General features: G+C 34.1%; 1 protein-coding gene across 1 annotated transcript; it reads right to left on the reverse strand.

The window, feature by feature from the left end:
• Nucleotides 1-331: 331 nt before the first annotated feature.
• LOC120214586 (protein GAST1-like) lies at nucleotides 332-2,021 on the reverse strand. The gene is made up of 4 exons (XM_039212445.1): nucleotides 1,794-2,021; nucleotides 965-1,039; nucleotides 837-870; nucleotides 332-557 (listed from the first exon to the last, which is right to left on the reverse strand). Exons 1-4 carry the CDS (start codon nucleotides 1,860-1,862, stop codon nucleotides 376-378), a joined length of 360 nt encoding a protein of 119 aa, XP_039068376.1. The 5' UTR covers nucleotides 1,863-2,021; the 3' UTR covers nucleotides 332-375.
• Between the last annotated feature and the right edge of the window lie 15,240 nt (nucleotides 2,022-17,261).

The following is a 17,261-nucleotide window of genomic DNA, read 5'->3' on the forward strand; positions in this document are numbered from 1 at the left end:
CATCACCTAATCATACCTAATAAAAAATGATGAGTTCATATTTATCTTTCTATGATCTGTTGGACGCATAAGAAGTTAAAAGGTTGTTGATTCACTTGTAAGGGTAATCTTATTATATAATTACTACAATTCATTGATTTTATAAACCTGTAATTTGTCTTATCGAGTAAACCTGTTGCCTAGTGTTTCGTTTCATTCATGTGTGGAGTTGATTTTAATAAAACTTATCATTTCCTAGAAAAAAAGAAAATGAAATGATCTGAATTTGAAGAGACACTGAGATCTGTTGGAAATTCGTAAGCAAAAAAACGTAATTAATGCAATATCAACATGAAGAAAGAAATCATATTTAAATTGGATTGATATTTAAGAAGATTAAGGGCACTTGGGTCCTCCTCTCTTAGTCTTCCAGTTGTTGTAGCAAGGGCAGACTTGCTTGTTACCGTAAGTGCCAGGCGGCACACACAAGCACTTGGCGCAGCACTTGTTGCAGAAGAACAGGCATGGCTTCTTGTACTGCGTATTTGAGCATCTTTCGCTGCATCGAGGCCCACACTCTGTTTCATTGTATTTCAAACCTCAATCAAATTCAAATTACAAATGATAAAATATACCTTTAGTATCTAAACTATTACTTTTGTTAGGTTTTAATAGGGATGTCCACTTCTCGAAATTAACCTAACTAACCAGTCGAACCGAATTAGTTCGATTAAAACAGTCAGCCATTGAATTAGTTCCGTCAGTGAATTAGTTTGGTTTCTTGCAAAGAAATGAATTTCCTTTCAAATTTATTATATTCCTGATAATAGTACACTAGAGAAGCTTGTGTGTTTCACCTTGTGGAAGAAGGCTGCCTTGAGTGATTCCATGCTGGAAAAAATGAAATTACTCAATATTGTAAGAAAACATAAGGGAAAACATAAAAAATATTATTCATTGGAGATGAATTCATGATATTCATTACCATTGTAAAGTTGTTGGATGGTTGCGCCTGTGGAGTTGGTGCCTCACTGCTCATGTCATGACTGCTGCTGGCTTCCTGCGTTGGGGATTTGATCATACATCGTATTTATTGTTTAACTAAATAGAGATATATTACATTTTCCAGATAGATATCGGGATTCAAATCCACATAAAATAGGAAAATATAAATATCCTCGACCACTCGATCAATTAATAAATCTCACCCTACATCATATTCATTAATATTCTTTTAGAAAATTAGATCGTCATTCATTACATATATATTTGATATACTGATAATGTCTTATTCTATAAAATATCAGCGAATGGATGAAAACATTACATCGAGAGTTTTCGAGAAATATGTTTAAAACATTTTGGGTATAATGTAAAAAAAAAGTCTTTCAACGTTTGACTGAATAGACATTTTAGTTCATTTTTTTTTTGAAGTATTTTGGCATCAAACATTTTATTTTGGGGCAAAAAGGTCCCTTTGTAGATGATAATCGTTAGTCATCAAACAATTAACGTTCTTAAAAATAGGAGTCTTTTTATTATAAAGTAAAATGGTAGGAGCCAAAATGCTCAAAATAGAAAAAATAGAGACTTAAGTGATTATTTAGTTAGACTTTAGAATGTTTTTGCCCTAAAATGAAACATTAGAGTCAAAATACACCCAAAGAAAAGAATAGATGTCAAATTAATTGTTTAGTCAAACGTTAGGAACATTTTTTTTTTTACATTATGCATTTGATTTACCAATAGAATTCGACTATAAATTTGAAATAAGAAAGAATGCAAGAGGCGAAGAGAAAGAAATGAAGCCTTACATTTTTGTGTGCTAGTAAAAGCAGCGTGATAGTAAGAAAGGTCATCGTGATAGTTGGCTTCCCGGCCATTGGGACTTAGTAAAATACAATGCAACGCAACTGCTAGAGAGAATTTGTGGTCGAAGTGAAGCAGATGAGAAAGGGGACTATTTATAGGCAGTTGGAAACTCCCCCCATGTGGCTGACGATCTGCAGAATTTTACGCTTTGTTTTATCCATCTAAAAGGTCCCCATTGATGCTGTAGTTCGTTGCTGGCCCTAGGTACGCGTATACATATAACTCTTTTCTAAACATTAGAGCTGTCGATTATTACTAAATTACATTTTTTATATAAAATAGAAATAGTTAATTTTATTAAAAAAATATAGTATCCAACTTCGGAATAAACATATAATTAGGATATTCTTGTAACCATTAACAAAAAAAATTAGCCTCTTGAAATCATATGACTATACAAAGAAAAAAAAATAAAAAAATCATCTAAAAACTCAAAAAAAAAGATAGAGACACAAATCTGATTGTATCGAAAAATGAACTATAACAAGGGATCAAACCATTGAACGATCATCGACAATTGTAAATCAGAGTCGAGCGTAGTGAGAAAACTATATTCGAACGCAAACCTTGTATCCAAATCTTATTCGAGGGTCCAAAGCATAGAAGATCAATGGGATAACAAGTAAGTGTCATCTTGATGAGTCATGACGCCGTCAAATTCAACTCTGAGGAAATTAAATGAAAAAATGAGTCAAGTGACTGCAAATGTGTCAAAAGGTAAAGAAAAACGTATCATGAAGACAGACGAAAGCGTGTCATAGAGGTAAAGTCATTGGAAATTTAAAAAATAAAAAAGGAAATAATATATGATGCCATATAAGAAAATAAATAATAAAAACAGAGAATACAGACCGTCGACGATCAACATCAAAATTAGTGTTGTGGCATGTCAAACAAAGAAGAAAGGAAAGGAACAAGAAGCAAACTATTAGAGAATTGTTTTTAGGGTTTTTAATAAATTACAAATCTAAATACGATTACATCAAATACGGGAATATGAACCATATAATAAATATTAGAATGTCCAAATTTGATTCCCAACCATGTGAATATATGAAAACGACAAGAGAGCGACCCTTACATGTGAACTCACATGTCTGTTTGGTTTTGTGTGATAAAAATGGGTCTCAAAGTTCCAACAGACACAAACCAAGGCAACAGAGAAGATGAAAAGAAACCAATGCTTCTACCACAGTCCTACACGTACACAACTATCACTTGTCACTCCTAACTCTTTGTCGTTTAGACTTTGATTTTCAGCCAAATTTCTTACCCTATCCGATTCTCGTGACTCATATGCTGTTGCTTCTTGGTTCTTTAGGGTTCATGTATAGTTGATCTTGGAAATTTAAGAAAGATAAGAGGAGCAGTTGCCTCTGCCTCAGCCGTTCATCCTGCCCATTGGATTAGGCCTTAGCTACCAGTTATCTGTTTATTTATTTATGTACACACAGTCTCGTGAACAATATATGTGTGGTGGAGCCGAGCCTATTGTATATCTGTTTGTAGGGATAAGTATTCGATTGGTTTGAGTCTAATCAAGTACAATCGAGTTTACAACCACTATTTTATCATTCAAATTTTGTTTTAATTTTTTAAGTCAAGTCAAAATAAATATATTTGTTCGATTTTTTATTCAAATTTAGATATGAGTACTTATATGTTATGATACTGATTTTGTTTTCAATTTAAACAAATCTCGCTAACCATATATGATATACATATATATTTTTATGATACTGATTTTGTTTTCAATTTAAACAAATCTCGCTAACCATATATGATATACATATATATTTTTCATATTCAACTTAATGTGTATGCAAGATTTATAATGTTATGTAATAAATTAAAGGGTAAACTACATGTTTAGTACTTAAACTATTACTTTTATTCCATATTAGTACTTAAACTTTATTTTGTTTCAAAATCATGCCTAAAGTTTAGTTCAGGTTTCATTTTGGTACCCCACTGTTAAAAACTTAACATAAATCCTGACGTAGAACAATAAGATAATGCCACATCATCACTAAAAAAAAAAAAAATACCATTTTAGTAGTTATGTTAAGTTTCTAACCATGGTGGTTCCAAAAATGAAACATAAACTAAGCATTAAGTACGATTTTGAAACAAAAAAAAATTTAAATTCAAAAAATGGTATTAGTTTAAGTACTAAACGTATAATTTTCCATGAATTAAATACTATCTAAAACTATAAAATATATTTTAATTTTAAAGGAAAAATTTGAGAAAAATATTTTTTTATTAAGTGATTACAAAGTAGTATATGTTCTCAATACTCCCAACTATTTGACAATGAATGTTCAATTACCTTGCTACAGTCACTGATGCTCAAACCCTAGACCTCTAAGAATAACAACCATTCCTTTAACCATTGAGGTAATTTTGTTTGTGCAAGAAAAAAGTATTGATACAAGTATAAAGGAGTCAAGAAATTGATGAGAAAATAAGAGTTGTAGTCGAAGGACCAAATTAAATAAAAGGTAAAGTTAATGGATTGAATCACAAAATTAGGAAATGTGGTTTTAAAAGATTAATTTAAGTTGATTCAAAGTTACACTCATATTCTACAATGATTTAAGAGCATGTGGTTAGAGGTGGCAAACGAGTTGTTCGGATCGGGCCATTTCAGATAGGATCATTTTGGGTTTAGACTTGATTTGGGTCGGGTTTGATTTGGTTTGGATTATTTTAGGTTATAATTTAGTATTGTCTGTGGTAAGTCAGGTCAAGTCAGGTCAATATTACATGAATTGATTTTTACTTCAGGTTGATATCAGATTAGTTGATTTTCGAGTCGGATCCATGTCAAATCGATCAATTTTTGAGTCAATTCAACACTAGATCAATTGATTTTAGGGTCTGGTCAATATCAGATCAATCGTTTTAGGTTTGAGTCATCCTTAGATCTTCGAGTCAAATCAGATTGAGTTGGGTAAGAGTCAAAGTAGATATATATATATAGAATTATTAACATATTATTGTAAAAAATATATGTCTTTTTTGTCATTCTTATCATTTATGCTAATTTTTATTCGAATTCAATCATCATTTAGGAATAATAATTTAACTCAAACCCATCTATTAAGACGTGTTAGAGTTTGTGGCACATTGTTTACTGATCAAGGCTAAAAACTTTGTGGTGTTATCTATTTGATAAAAATAAAATAAAATTTTCAATTATAAATTTTATGATCAATTAAAACTTTAAACTATAACGTTTAATTATAAATATAATATTTTTATCATTTAAAAAAAATAATAACATAGTAATTATACATGAATAAATATTAGTATAAATAGTTTTATAATTGATATTATATCATCAATAATATTTTAATGTTAAATCATAAAAATAAATATTTTTATATTGTAAAAATAAGTTATTTATATTGAGTTTAAATAATTGTATTTTATCATATATGGAAAAATTAAAATGATTTGGAAATTAATTTAATATCTTTGGAAAGTTATATTGTAACACCCTATACCAGTACGGCACACAGTAGACCGATAAAATATAATTTAAACTTTATATCAGGGTCTTTATACGGAACCACCGGAGTGGCTAATCAATTGTTCTCATTAACTCTGACTTTAAAACAACCATTTTCATAAGAAAATCAACCATAAAATATAATTTAAACTTTATATCGGGGAAGCTCCCAAAAATAAGTATATACATTCAAAATAATATAGACGTACTCTGATTTGCACTTGACCTGGACCTCGGTCACTCTACATCTCCTTAACTGCTCCACCTAATCTGCTTAAAGAAACAAATTTCAAACACTGAGCTAACTAGCTCAGTGCCACACTAACAACTAGAACATACTAAAAGTGTATCATTAAAATGCTCTAGCTATCAAGTCTATTGCATTACTGAGTATACTTGTATACTCACTCTCTACTCTATGGTAGACATCATGGTGCAACTGAGGGTTATGTATCTCGGAGCTCCACAGACCCCTTAGTCTACAGAGGATGATTGCTCAAAATCTCTGTATCGGTCAAGACCCTCGACTAAACCACCCATTGTGAGTGTCAGGCCTTAGCCCTAGTTAGTCAACTTAAAGTGCCTTACGCACTCCCTAAGGATGTCCAGACTAATTATATACTTTCGATACTTCTATCTTTTCTAGAGGAACTCGGGTGTCATGATCGTTTCCTGAGCATTCAAACAAGGCTTGTCTTATTTCACCTACTTTATATTGTTTCTACGTTTGAATTAAACATTATTATTGTTCTTACTTGTAGTCTTATTTTTGAGAAATTATAATCTTTTTGGGAAACCTCATATCTTCTTAAAGCTTTCTTGAATTTACTTCCCAAAAACATACCTCGATTTTGATACTAGCCTCTCAGTATCGATACCACCACTGTAGTATCGATACCCTAGAAATTTTATCTTATAACAAAAGAGAAGTATCGATACTCCTATGGGGAGTATCGATACTCAACCCTGGGTATCGATACTCCCTTAGAATACCAATACCAAAATTGTATTATGGATTTCTGGTTTCGATACCAAGCCCCTCGGTTTCGATACTGAACCCTCAGTATCGATACTCCTTTAAGGGTATCGATACTGCACTTTAAAAACTCTCGAGTTAAGCTTTCCTTATGAACATTATCGATATTCTTTATACAATATCAATACCGACTTTAAAAATACCCTATTTGGTCGCGAATTTGCTCTTTAAATTTCCCAAATTTCATACCTTAAGGTTTCCCAATTGTTATTGAAGTTTTATGTGATCATAGGGGTCATAAACAAGGCTTGAAAAAAATGCCAACAACATCAATTATAACATATTTCTAATGACTCACCATTGATATGAGGAAGTTGTGAGTGTGTTACCTGATTTCCTTTACTGCTAAAACCCCTCCCAAATCATCTAGGAGTCACTTTTTCTTTACCCCTTGTTTTAGAACTTTCTCCCACTTTTTTTAGCTAATCAAAGGTAAAACTAGGAGTTACTAACTTGTCTAGAGCTTGAATTCCTTAAACCGCTTAAAAACCCAATTTTGAAATCTTAACCAAAACTTGAGATTTGGGGCTTGAAATAAAGCTTGAGGAATAGAGATTAGGGTTCTTACCTTGGTTGATTCAAACTAAATTTGAAAGTACTTAAGCTTTCACCTTTAACTCACCCTTGGAGAGGAATAAGAGGAGAGAAGAGAAGAAGAAAATGGAAGAGTTTTTGGTAAGCTTGGGTTCACGTGAAAAACACCTAAAATAAGTTTCTATATTTTAATTTGAGAAATACGTAAACTACACTTTTGGTCCATCACTTTTTTAACCCATGCTAAAAAAGCATTTCCCCTAACTCTTGGGCCAAACTTAAGCCTAATACTCTCAAAACTGGCCTAATCTATTTTAGAATATCTAATGGGCTTGACTTATGGGCCTCGGGTTGACTCGAACTACTGACTGAGATTTAGGGTATTACAACTCTCCCCTCTTACATCATCTAATCCTAGAGGGTTAGATACTAGGTCTCCTAGGATGGTAACTGGAATAGGAAATAGGTAAAGGTACTTGAGATCTCATTGACTGCGTTAAAATCCTCTTGAGCTCTGATCACATACTGACGAGAGGCAACTCTAGGCTCTATACTAGCTCCACACTGAGCTGCACCCCTACCTACCTGACCAGATGAAGAACTCCTCCACTTTGATATCCTTTGCCCCTATAAACTAACGATGCTAATGATAGCTCTGTAAAAAGGCCATATTTAGGGCCTTTTCACTTAAGTTATTGTCTGTCTAAGAGCTCATATAGGATCATATAGATGCATTTAGGAGCATATAGTTGCATGTGGTGGAAATATATTTTTTCGTGGCATTTTATTTTGTAAACGGTGTTGTGCTAAGGGGAAGGTGTTTTGTTTGATGATGTGCATGATTTGGGAGCAAGAATAAGCAAAAGGTAATTGTTGTGACATGCTGAGACTCGTAAGCAGAATGAAAATGCCAAATTGGATGACATTTTAGAGAAGAAAAGATGAAAGTTGATATTTTCAAAGCCAACTATCCTTGTCTTCACGTGCCCTCAACCGCCAATCACCTAGGAGGAGACATCTGCCACCTGGGTCGACAAATCCTGTCGGGACCATGCCCAGTTGCAACCTGCCCAGGAGGGCACCAGCTCAGTTGCTCTAGAGGGGACCACGACCATATCTGTTCACCCCCTCATGTGAAGGGAACCTGATCAGGGTATCCTAGGAATTTTAACACAAATTCTAGGCTTATTCCCCCTATAAATAAGAGATGAAGCCACCAAAAGAAAGAGACTTTATAGACGCAATTTTGAGCTTAAGTTTAGAGAGAAAAAGGTCGCTCCTTTTCTGTTGATCATTTTTTCCGTGGCATTCCACCATTAACAAGCTAGAGGGAGTGGCGACCTAGGTTTTCGAGAGGAGCTAGCGAGCTGGGGCAGTTCGTGGTGGTCGAAGGGAGCTCTGGCAGTGCACCTCGAAGGCTTTTCCTCCATCCCTTTGTTGTTTGCTCTCTTTTATCTTATTTGGGTTATATGAAATGGATTAATTGCATGCCATGTTGCTTGGAATATTCAAACCCAACCATGAACTAGTCTTATTTGGTGGGAGTTCCTTATGGATATTTAAGTTTTATTTTAATGGATGTTGTTTTTGTCTGCTGTCATTTGTTTTGCTTATGATGTTTAATGCCTTAAAGTTGTAGGAGCTATGAGAGTACCCATTCCTTAGGAGATTTCTTAGTGTTCGAGAGAATGACTAAGTAGCATATCCTTAGTGTTCGACAGAAACTAAGGAGGATCCACATAAGAAATGGGTTCTAGATAGTAACTAGGCCTAATCTAACCTTAGACATAAGGCTAGGATTTCAATGACTAAAAGTAGTAGTGCTCGGTCGAGAGGTTAGATGCTAGTACTACCACTAAGTGGTATTACCGTGACATATTCTGTTATCTGAACCAATAGGATCCTTGAACTTGCTAACGCCAATAGGTTTTTCCATGACATCCTGAACCGTCGAGTCCCTTGACTAGAGATAGCATATGGCACCCTTAGTAAACTCTATCGAGCAAATAAGACATAAAAGTAAGACCATCTTGAAAAGATAGACTTAAGTTTCCTAAGTGACTCCTATCATTTATTCCCGTAATAGTTTGTTGTGTGAGGAGTATAAAGGCCTTTTAATCAAATCCAATGTTTACATTTCATTTTGCCTTTGCATTTTTAATTGATTACACTATGTTGAATTTAATTTTGCCAAGACATTTCATTCCACTTTGCAACGACATTTCCATTTGCTACCATATTACATTACACCATCATTCCATTCCCACCAACATCCATTTCATTTTCACTACTAGAAAAAACCCCTTTAATGACGCGCAATGTGAGTCATCTATGGGTGCAGATGACACACAAATTCGCGTCATTAAAGCCACCGACATAAATATCAGATGACGTGCAATTGTGCATCATAAATCTATGACGCGCATTATGACACATGACACACATTTATGACGCGCATTGCATGTCATTAAAGCCCCCGTCATAATTGAAAATGACACACATTTGTGTGTCATAAATTTATGACACACATGTATGACTTACATTACGTGTCATTGAAGCTCCCGTCATAAATGAAGATGACACACATTCGTGTATTGTGATTGTATTTCATAAATTATATATATATATTGTAGATTGACAAGTAATCAAACTAAATCACATTTAATGCCTCATAATACTAAATATATATATCATATTATATATAAACAATCCATTTGCATACAATATATTCACAATAAGTTATCAAAAATATTGTATTCATATGTCGATACAAGGAACAAATTAAAAAACAAAAACCTGATTCAGCCATTAATCACACAGTAACTTCATAATCCTACTACAGTAAACTTGAACATCTAAAAACTAACAAAAGTAAAATATATTCATTCAAAAGATGAAGGAATATAATGAATTGTTACATGACCTTTTACAAAAAAAAGTACCATAGTCTCATCTACATCCCCCTCTTTGTTCTCTTCTTATCTTTTCAGAATCAGAAAGCAAACCTTCAGCTTTCTCAAAGCGTTCTTCTAGGGAATCTTCAAGCAACTATGAGAAGTATAAGAATCTCAAAGTTAAAAAAATATTTGAAATATGTGAACAAGTATGAAAATACGTATTTAAGTGGAGTACAAATAGGATTTAGTATAGAGTTGATGGTAGCAGGAACCCATTTACTTTCACTAATGGAAGGAGAATTATATTTGTTAAATCCATATATAATTATAAGACCAGCTTAGCAACTCACTCCCCAATGTATTTCTTTCTGGTTTATCTGATTAGTTGCATCCTAACAGCTTCCAATAAGTGTTACAACCTCCTCATCATCAGAAATGGAATTGGGCTGTCCAAAAGAAACTGCAAGGAAACAAAGAAAACAATAGTCAAACAACACCTCTTTTGCATACGAAACATGCAGAATACGAACAATGAAAATGGCATCACCTTGAAAGTTAATGTGTTCATTAATGACCCCAAGCATTGCAGTGGATTGCATTTTATGTAAATATTACAACAAAAGATCATAGGAATACTGTCGAAGTGATTGACAACAAATTCAACAGTAAATGAGGAAACAAATAGATTCTTTTCTTATCTATTAGCAGTTACCAAAGAAACAATTTATGGCTTTTACCTGACATATCTTGATGTTAACATTAGACAAGTAAGATGATTAAATATATTGTGTTTTACTAAAATTAAAATTAAGCACTTACATCATATAACAAGTAATCGCATAACCGAGATAGTTTCATCTCCTGATTAAGTGAATGGTCTATTAATGCCCTTATTTTACTCTGCCTAAGAGAACGAGCAAATTCCATCTCCTGATAGAAAAAAACATCTAGTTAGCTGCAATATATAAGAGAAAACTGATTCAAACCTCCAACATATAATTGTATGCTATTGCACCCCATTGAAGTCGAAGTGATACCCTCACAGTTTTCAAGCTTAAGAAACGTTAACATTGTTAGTCTTACAGACTTCACAGAAAGAAAATGCATCAAAATATGGCTTAACCAGAAAGCGACACTAATTAGAACTAAATTAACTATTTGCAAAAACTGACCTTAAGAGATATGTTAGGACAATATGACGAATTTAGAACATGGAGAACATAACAAGAGCGAGCTATTTCTTGCAATGTTTCATCACTAACACACAAACAATTTGACATGTCTAAAGACTCTAATTGAGGGCAAGAAGTCACTGTGGAACAAATTGATACATCTGTAAGTTTGTGGAATGCACTTATATCAAGCAGTTGTAAAAAGGGGCAATTAAGGGCGCCTGTGCCATATTACTACGTTTCAAGGACAAACTCTTTAATAGTGGGCACCTGCAAATGATCAGATGTTAGAATAACGGAAGAATAGATTGACATTAAAATATAGTTTACAATCAAATCTAGATTTGCTTCACCTAATAGATATACGCATCACACGGTATTTAGTTACTTTCATATCACATAACCTATCATGGTTAATAGGTATCTCTTGACTACCATCATCGAGAATAGAATCATTCACATCCAAACTCCTTAACATACCACACTTAATCAATGCATGGAAAAAAGCATCCCCTAGTAGCCCTTTTCCCAATGTTAAAGCTTTAAGATTTCTACCAATCAGAAATTTTTATACACATTAATAAGAGGCTGTGCAAAATTCATTTTATTAGAACATAAAATATGTCAACAAAATATTACCGTAATGAATGGACAACTTTCATAACAAGAAAGTGCATGCTAGGAGTGCCACTCAGGTTCACTTCAGTGGCATTTAGATATCTTTAACAAATGTCATCAACTGCAAGATCAAAATGCAACATTATTGCAGTATGGCATCCAATTTCATTACATCAATATACCATTTTCTCATGCAAAATAATATTATAATCGAATACCCATATAGTTTTCTTATCTAAAAAATAGTGTCAACTACAAGTAATTTCTAAACTTTGTTTGGAGCACACTGTTTAAAATAAATGAGAACTAAGTAAAGATATTGATCAAATCCGAGACTCACATTGTTCAAGAGATATATTCCAGTTTTCCAAGTTCAAACACCTCCAAAAATCCTCATGAGCACTAGCTGATCGCCATTGCGTACAAATCATGGCAGCATTACAAAGATTACGATGATCCAACAAGGAGAACAAAATAAACGGACGAGCCCTTTGTTTCTGTTAGTTCATTTAATTAAACGAACACGCAATTATGTTAATGTTTATTCGTTTAATAAATAAACGAACATAAATGAACTTATCGCTAAACAATTTACGAATAATTTATTAAACGTTTGTTTGGTTTGCAGTCTTAGCTATTAACATTACATTAAATCATAATAATATCAATTTAAACAAACATTTATAATTATTAAAATTTTTAAAACAATTTCAAACAATAATATCCAAATTTATTTTATTTTCGAATTCACATTTCAACTACAATTCCAAGGGTCAATATTTCTCACACTACAAATGGCAACATAATCAAAATAAAGAGAAAGGGGAAAAATGAGACTTACCTGATAAAGCTTCTCCAGGTCACAAGGATCTGGTTGTTTCAGAAATATAGCATTAATGGCCGACTTTAGTTTTGCCCATGTTTCCTCAAAATTTGTAGGCAATGTCAGTTTTGCTGCAGAGAACCAAGAGAAGTTAAAGTTGTATCAGAAACCCTTATGAGTATATTTTCAAAGTTTTATCATTGTTAGCAAATGCAATGCTATTCTAGTTTCTTATAATTAGTTCACATAAACAATATATAATCAAATTTGCATAGAAAACCAAAAATACTTCAAACCAGATTACAGTTCCTTGCAAGTAGACTTATTAATATGATATATCAAGACATGCTAACTAAAATCCATATTTAGCTGTTTGGAAAGATAAAGTAACTTATTATACTTATGCAAGCACGCATCAAATATGTTAACAAAGAAATAGGTTTCAATTTACACAGCCGAAATGACACAATCCAATTTTAATTAATTAGTGTTAGCTCAGTATAATAGTAATAGCAATAAACATAAATTTGTCTATCCTAAGATCTTAAGTCCGAACAAAATCCCTAGTTTCTAAGAATTCACCTAATCTAATCCCTAATTTTTTCATTCCAAAAACGACCCAACAACCAAAGCCACTAAATTACTAAGATCAAATTCTCTAATTAACTGAAAATAAGAAAATCTTATATAAAAAACACCCATATAATAAATTATACAAGAAATGAGATCAATTAAAACGAAACACAAACCTTTAACGAGTTTGATGATGAGCTTTTTGACGGGTTGAAGTGGAATAGCCTTTTTGCGAGACAAATTAACGGCGGCAGAAGTACGGGCATCGTCGGACTTGGAATCATAGTCGAGGGCCATAGATGAATAGTCGAAAACCAAACAAGAAGAAGAAAAAGAAAGAGGGTTCATTCGTCTGTTTAAAGTTGTAAATGCAACTAAACAGAAAACCAAAGAAAATAAATCGTACCAGTATTAGCGAACAAGAGAGTAGGATCATTGAGACGATGAGGCGGAGGGAGAGACGGTGGCGCGGTGGAAGAGACGAAGATCGTCGAGTTCATCAGAGACAGAAATGGACGGCAGATACTGGGGATTCAAACTCGGGCCTAACAAGAAGAAGAGAATCGGGATGAAAAGCAGGAGAGAAAATGAGAGAATGAAATGAGTGGAAAACATTAGGCGTGAACTGATTATCGAGGGGGAAGAAGCGGGAAAATGAAAATTATGGGGCAATTAAAATACAACTTTTAGAGATGACACACAATTAAAAAATATACTCCATGTTTTTGTAAATTTTTTGGATTATGACTATTAAATATGACACACATTATTGTAAGTCATAAATCGTTCAGATTTTAAGAAACATGACATTTTTTTATGACACACATTTTTTGCAAGTCATAAATTAGCGTGTGTCATCGTTCGTGTGTCATTAAAGGTATATTTTCTTGTATTGTTTGCCACATTATTCTCATTTGTATACAATTACTAACTATACTTAGGTGAAACTGTAAATTGCTGTGATTGAACTTATAAATTTCCTCCAATTCATGTAGATACGATATTCACTCATCACTGCATTACTTGTTCGATTGTGTATACTTGTACATATTTTCGTGACCATATTTAGTAGTCACAATTCGCAGACAAGTTTTTGACACTGTTGCTTGGGAATTGGCAACTGGAAGTTATTTAGTTTTGTTATAGCAATTTTATTTTACTTTTTCATTTTTTATATATAGTTTTACATGTTATTTTCCTTATATTTTTAGGTTTTTCTTGGTGTATGACCAGAAGACACTCTGATGAGCCAATAGAACCAATTGAACATGCGATTGAGAGGTTGTTTAAGCAATGAGGACGTGATCAACGTGCAAACATGTATCAAATTGGAAATCAAGGTATTGTTCATGGGGAAGATCAGAATACCGAGGTAATTCTGAATGCTAGGAATGCAGCCTGACCTCGTGCCATTTGTGATCACTTAAATCCTATCTTGGACGACTTAAATCCATGAATTGTGGCACCCGAGATTCAGCAGCCTATTTTGTGCTCAAACCTGTCATGTTCAATATGCTAAATTCCATTGGGAAATTTGGGGGCATGCCAAATGATGATGCCATACAACATATTCGTAACTTCTTGGAGGTGTGTGATTCTTTTCGATAACAAAGAGTGCACGAATATGTATTAAAGTTAAAGCTATTTCCATATTCTCTGCGTGATCGAGCAAGAGCTTGGTTGAGTGGAATTCCAACGGGTTCGATGGAGTCTTGGACTGATATGTGCAAAAGTTTTTTGATGCGGTATAATCCACCGAACATGAACACCCAACTGAGGAACGACATTGGTTCATTTCGTCAAGATAATGATGAATCAATGTATGAATGATAGGATCAGTATAAAGGATTGCTTCGTAAATGTTCAAATCATGCTTTTCAAGATTAGACTCAAGTTGTAATGTTCTATAATAGAGTAAATGTGCCCATGAGGATAATGCTAGATGCCTCGGCAAATGGGACATTACTCGATAAATCACCTGCAGTGGCATTCGACATTCTGGACAGGATTTCCAACAATGATTATCAATTCCCATCTACAAGGCTTGGAATTGGGAGAAAATCACATAGAGAATTCGAGTTAGACACTAAGGATTATGTGTATTCCCAAATTACTGATATCACCAATATGTTGAAGAATTTGCAAAGACCAAGTGAGGTAAAAGAAGTGAAGGAAGAAAATTCAACATGTTTATTATGCCATGGTAATCACCATGAGAGCGAGTGCTCAACCAATCAGAAATCCATCAATTATATAGAAAACTACAATCGAGGTAACAACAACCCCTATTCTAACACCTATAATCCTGGATGGCGTCAAAATCCAAACTTCTCGTAGGGAAATCAAGGAACCAACAATGCTCATCAGCCCGCTAGGAAACATAATTTCAATGACTCCCAAGGTTTCAAACGAAAATGCCATGACATAATTCTAGTAAGGGAGTGCCATCTTCATCCAACACAAGTTATTTAGAGGCCACAATGCAAGAGTTTATAGCAACCACAAAGACCATGTGACCTTCATAAAAAACCAAAGAGCTTTTATTCAAAGCCATAACTCATCTCTGAGGGCGTTGGAGGGTCAGGTTGGTCAAATTATCGCGGCATTACAATAACGTCAACTAGGTCGTCTAGCGAGTGACACTGAAATCACAAAACCTCATGGAAAGGAGAAATGTAGTGTACTCACTCTACAGAGTGGCACCCAAATCAATGTACAAGACACGTTTAGGGGAAGAATGAAAAATAAATTACCCCCTGTAACCGTGCAAGCTGAACGTGAAATACCAGAAGAGACACAAGTGGAAGAGGAAAAGGATAAGGGTTCATCTAGTAAAGCAACTGAGGGAGAAAATAAAAATGCCATGAGAAATGTTGTTCCTACCCCTTCATTAAAGGAAGTCAGACCCCCACCTCCTTTCCCACAAAGACTGAAGAAGAAGAATGATAACATTCAATTCGAGAAGTTTATCGACATTCTGGACTAGCTCCACATTAATGTTCATTTTCTTGTAGCTATAGAAAAAATGCCGACATATGCTAAATTCATCAAAGAGATTGTTACCAAGAAAAGAAAAGCTGAGAAGTACAAGACAGTTTCCATGACAAAAGCATATTGCTCTGCCTTGAGCAAGTTGTCACCAAAAAGAAAAGATCCAAGAATCTTTATCTTTCCATGTTTGATAAGAGAAAATTATGTTGGGAAGGCACTATGTGACTTTGGCTCAAGCGTGAACTTAATGTCTAAGTTAATCTTTGTGAAGCTTAGAATAGGAAATACGAGACCCACCTTTGCTATCTTGCACCTAGCCGACCACTCCCATGTTCATCCCGAGGGGCGAGTCAAGGATGTCATTATAAAGGTGGACAAATTTGTGTTTCTAGTAGACTTTCTTATATTCGATTACGAGGTTAATGCCACGACACCAATAATCTTAGGGAGACCCTTCCTAGCTACCGGGCGTATACTTATCGACTGCGAGAAGGGTAAGCTTACCATGAGAGTGGCCATCCAATGTGTCACTGTTAATGTTTTATGTACTCTCAGGTATATGGATGAGTCTGAAGAATGCCAGAGCATTTTCGAAGCAGATTCATTGATAGCAGGAAAAACTGATCAATTATACCATGGCAATTTCATTCAACTGGAAAATTATGAGAGGTTTATTGAAGAAGAAATTACTGAGGAGCCCAATGATTTTTCTTTGGAGGTGCAACAAGCCAGCTACCTTATAGCTAGCCCAGGTACATGTTTTGAACCTCTTGATTTCGATGGGTTTGTTCCTCCTAAGCCCTCATTACAAAATGCACCTACCCTAAAGAATTTGCCACATCATCTTAAATATGCTTATATGGATAATAATGAAATTTTACATGTTATTATTTCCTCTGTCCCTACTCCTAACCAAGAATGTAGTTTGCTAAGTGTTTGTCACAGCACAAGAAAGCGTTAGGATTGACTATGGAAGATTTGAAAGGGATAAGTCCCACCAATTTGCATGCACAAAATCATGCTGGAAGAATGCCATGGAAAATCCATAGAACCACAAAGAAGTTTAAACCCAATAATGAATAAAGTCATGATGAAAGAAATTCTCAAATGGCTTGATACTGGAGTGATTTACCCATCTCTAATAGTTCTTGGGTGAGTCTAGTCCAATGTGTCCCAAAGAAGGGAGGCATGATCATAGTGACAAGCGAGGACAATGAGCTGTTACTAATACGCACTGCCACCGGGTGGC

The sequence above is a fragment of the Hibiscus syriacus genome, unplaced genomic scaffold (assembly GCF_006381635.1).
Source record: "Hibiscus syriacus cultivar Baekdansim isolate YM2019G1 unplaced genomic scaffold, ASM638163v2 tig00110076_pilon, whole genome shotgun sequence".
NCBI lineage: Eukaryota > Viridiplantae > Streptophyta > Magnoliopsida > Malvales > Malvaceae > Hibiscus > Hibiscus syriacus.

Excerpts from the sequence above, each read along its gene's own strand:
- LOC120214586 (XM_039212445.1), bottom strand. The coding sequence starts at position 1,862 with ATGGCCGGGAAGCCAACTATCACGATGACCTTTCTTACTATCACGCTG. Across the intron at positions 1,040-1,793 it reads TTTTACTAGCACACAAAAAT|GAAGCCAGCAGCAGTCATGA; the intron begins GTAAGGCTTCAT and ends TCCCCAACGCAG. Across the intron at positions 558-836 it reads AGGCAGCCTTCTTCCACAAG|AGTGTGGGCCTCGATGCAGC; the intron begins GTGAAACACACA and ends ACAATGAAACAG.